The sequence below is a fragment of the Salpingoeca rosetta genome (assembly GCF_000188695.1).
Source record: "Salpingoeca rosetta unplaced genomic scaffold supercont1.35, whole genome shotgun sequence".
NCBI lineage: Eukaryota > Choanoflagellata > Craspedida > Salpingoecidae > Salpingoeca > Salpingoeca rosetta.
The window spans coordinates 291259-295071 of NW_004754899.1; the positions used below are offsets into that span (position 1 = coordinate 291259).

The 3813-nt window shown below is 58.2% G+C and overlaps 1 protein-coding gene across 1 annotated transcript in view; it reads right to left on the bottom strand.

Moving 5' to 3' along the window:
* The window catches only part of PTSG_10183 (uncharacterized protein), a gene marked incomplete at its 5' end in the record, with an annotated part of 4813 nt that extends 1023 nt beyond the window's left edge, over window positions 1–3790 (bottom strand). The window contains 6 exons of the mRNA XM_004988464.1: window positions 72–363; window positions 661–1036; window positions 1356–1732; window positions 1780–2850; window positions 3310–3660; window positions 3716–3790. Coding sequence (XP_004988521.1) covers window positions 72–363; window positions 661–1036; window positions 1356–1732; window positions 1780–2850; window positions 3310–3660; window positions 3716–3790 — 2542 coding nt within the window. The remainder of the gene's footprint in view (window positions 1–71; window positions 364–660; window positions 1037–1355; window positions 1733–1779; window positions 2851–3309; window positions 3661–3715) is intronic.
* Window positions 3791–3813: the final 23 nt, after the last annotated feature.

A 3813-nucleotide genomic window follows, 5' to 3' on the forward strand; every position in this document is an offset into this window, starting at 1 on the left:
TCCTTGCTTGCATCGTGCACTGCGCCACTGCCACCACCATCGCCACCACCAGCCGCCACGACGCCGCGCACGCTGTGCTTCCTGCGCATTCATGTGGAGTTGGTTGCGCGCGTAACTGATGCGCATGAGCTTGGCCAGGTTGCAGTTGATGACGGCCTGGTTCACGCGGTCCCGCAGGTTGCGAAACGCCGCCAGCGCGCGGAAGAAATGCGCACACGCCATTTGCTTCTGCTCTTCAAATTGCGCGGCAGACCAGGCAGTGAGTGCCGGCATCTCCGACAGCTGGTCCATCAGCACTTTGGCCATCTCGTTGTGCGCGTTGCCTGTCTGCCGCACCAGCGTCTGCTCCTCCATCAGAGAGGCCTGCGAGTGTGTGTATGGTTTTGTGTGTGCGTGAGCGATAAGGGGAACAGATGTGCCAGAGACAAGGCAAGAACAAACCAAGAGGCAAATAAGACGAGCAATCAAACACACACACACATACACACACACACGCACACATACACAGAGACAGACACAACCAAGCAACCACAAACGCGCGCGCATCCCCCCCCCCCACGCACACACACACACACACAGACAGACACAACCAAGCAACCACAAACGCGCGCACTCCCCCATCCCCCCACGCACACACACGCGCATGCACAGCCACCGCACGTTGTGGATAAAGTCGTAGAGAGCGAGTGCTGCCTTTGCCAGTGCCGCTCTGTCGCTGGGAAGAGGAAACGACACAACGGCCTGGCGCTGGAGCAGCGATCCCCCAAAAGTGCTTGGAATCGAACCAAATTGCTGGCCCCAATCACGCGTGTCGCCATCACCACCAGCACTGTTGCCTACACCACTGCCATTCCGGCCGACCTTGTCCTCGCTCGAACCGCTCGCCTTCATCACCATATCGCCATCATCACCGTCATCGTTGTCATCGTCGTCATTATTGTCAGTTTGTGCTGTTGGCGGAGGTGTTGCCGATGTTGACGGTGGCGGCGGTGCGCTGCTGCAGCGGCTGTTGTCATTGCTGGTGGTGCCCCTGGAGCTGTCACCATCACACGCGCGCGTCCAATCAAGCAGCCACACCTCCTTCGTCGGCACCACATGCCCACACCCGCCCCCTTTTCCCTGCGGAGAAGAGAGAGAGAGAAGAAGAAGAGAAGAGAGAAGAAGAAGAAGAAGAAGAAGAAGAAGAAGAAGAAGAAGAAGAAGAAGAAGAAGAAGAAGAAGAAGAAGAAGAAGAAGAAGAAGATGATGATGAGGTGGTGGAGGAGGAGGTGGTGGTAGTAGAGGAGGAGGTGGTGGTAGTAGAGGAAGAGGTAGTGGAGGAAGAGGTAGTGGAGGATGTGGCGGTGGTGTCCCACCGCGCCAGAGCCGCATCCTGCCGTGTGCGGTATGTTGCCTCTGCCATCTGCTGGGGAAGGTGCTGGGGTGCGTCGTGGTGCAGCGCCGCAAGCGCCAGGAGCGCGTGTGCGGCCAGCGGCAACACTTTACCAAGCAGGTCGTCTTCTTGCTTCACGTGTGTCTGCAGCTGCTCTGCCGCCTTGACGGCAATGATGGGGCCCGCTGCTGGTGGCGGCGTTGGTGGTGATCGCGATCGCGATGGCGATTGTGTCGAATGTGCTGTCGTTGTCGTTGTCGTTGTCGTTGTTGTTGTGGTGGTGGTGGTTGTGCGCGATTGGTGGCCGTCCACGTGTTGTCGACCAGCCCTTGATGCATCGCCGCTGCGCTTGCTCTCCAGCTGTTCATCACCCGCGCCATTGACTCTGCTATCATTGCTCGCTGCACTCCCCCCTCACCACCTTCCAGCTTACCACCACTACTGCCATCGCCTCCAGCTCTTCCGTTGTCATCACCATCCCCATCAGCACCTTGACCTCCGCCGTCACCACCGTCATACCACGTGCTTGCTCGGCGCGCGCCCGTGCGGCACCGCAGGCACAGGTCACAAAAGCGGACGGTGGATCCAAACTTCCCGCGCTGCAACGCAAGCTTGGCCAGCGTTGCGTAATGGTGTGCGGCGCGCGTGAGCACCAGCTCCAGCAGCTGCCGGCTGTGGCCGTCCTGCGGGTTGTCTGCAATCCACTCCACCGCTGGCTCCAACAGGTCCAAGGCAGCGAGCTGTGCATGGTACGCATCAGACGGCATGGGGATGGCGCCCGTGTCGGGTGGCCGACGCGGTGGCGGTGATGATGATGATGTTGGTGGTGTTGCTGTTGATGATGACGAAGCACTCGCACCAGCACGACTACGCCCCTGCTGCTGCTTGTGTGCGCTAGGCGAATGCGACGTGCGGGCTGCACCACGTCTTCCATCACTGTCATCACCACCACCATCACTACCATCACTACCATCACGACTGCCACCATCGCCATCGCCACGATGATCAGCGAGGTTGAGCCGGGCGAGGACGTGCGGTGGCATCTGGCTCAGGTGCAGGTTGATGGCGGCTGCAAGCTTCGGATACCGCTCTGCCTCCACCAGGTTACGTGCGTTGGCCAGGAGTCGACACACCGTTGCATCATCGTCGTCCGTCTGGGGCTGGTCGTCCTCCAAAATGCGGATGGCAATCTTGTACAGCAGCAGCGCGACCGAGTGCGAAAACGGGTTGGTCACGTTTGAGTTTGGGTCTGTGGACAAGGACCGCGATTGCTCAATGAGGGCGGTGAAGTCGTACAGCCGCACAATGTCGTCATCCTCGCCCTTGTACAGCCAGTAGGTGTGTCCTTCCTCCGTGCAGTTCTTGTTGAGGAAGGTCTTCATGGATTGCGCAATGGCCACCACGGCCTCTGGATCAAACCCGCTCATCTCGGGCAGGTCCTCTGTTGTGATCGTCTCGTAGCGTGACACAGCACCGTTCTGTGTTGGCGGTGGAGGGGGGGGGGATGTAATTGGGCCGTGTTGTGTTGTGGTGGTTGGGCGTGATGTGTTGGTTGTGTATTTGTGTGTGGGTGTGAATGATGTGTTGGTTGTGTGTGTGCATGATCTGAGTTGGTTGTGGTGTGTGCGGGTTGTGCGTGGGCCGTGTTGGGAGTTGGAAGATGGGAGGGATGATGTGTTGGTGTGTATTTGTGTGTGGGTGTGAATGATGTGTTGGTTGTGTGTGTGCGTGTGCGTGCGTGTTGAGAGTGGAAGATGAGGACGCGCGTGGGACAATTAGCAACACAGACACGCAAGCAAGCAAGCAAGCAACAAACAGCAAACAAGCAAACACATAAACACATACACACACACGCAAACAAACAAACACAAATACACACACACACAAGCGAACACAAACTCTCTCTCTCTCACACACACACACACAAACTCACGCACCGTGTGGTAGCACATCATAATCTCTGGGACGTTGCACATGAGGTTGTCCAGCCAGAGATCCATGCCAGTGAGCACGTTGATTGACTGTCCGTCCTCCCGCAGCTTCAGGCTGATGGCCGGCACGGGCTTCTCGCCATCGCCAAAGATGGCAAGGTCAGACGTGACGACAGAGCGGATGTCGTGGAAGGACCACAGGTGGTCGTGTGTCTGCCAATATGAGCGAACAGGAAGACGCTGCTCCGCCTGTCCAACAACCGTCGACAGCAGCAGTTGGTTTGCCTCATGCCCACCACTACCGCTACCGCTGTTGCCACTGCTGTTGTCAATGCTGGCGCTGGTGGTATTCGTGTCCTCGTTTGATGGGGGAGGTGGCAGGGAGAGCGATGCCGGAAGGTGTGCAAGCGACGTGGATGTCTGTGACGACGAGTTGCAAATCGCTGATGGCGGTGTCGCTGTTCCCGACGACACGGGTGTCGGCCATTCCCGAGCGACACCGGACCATCG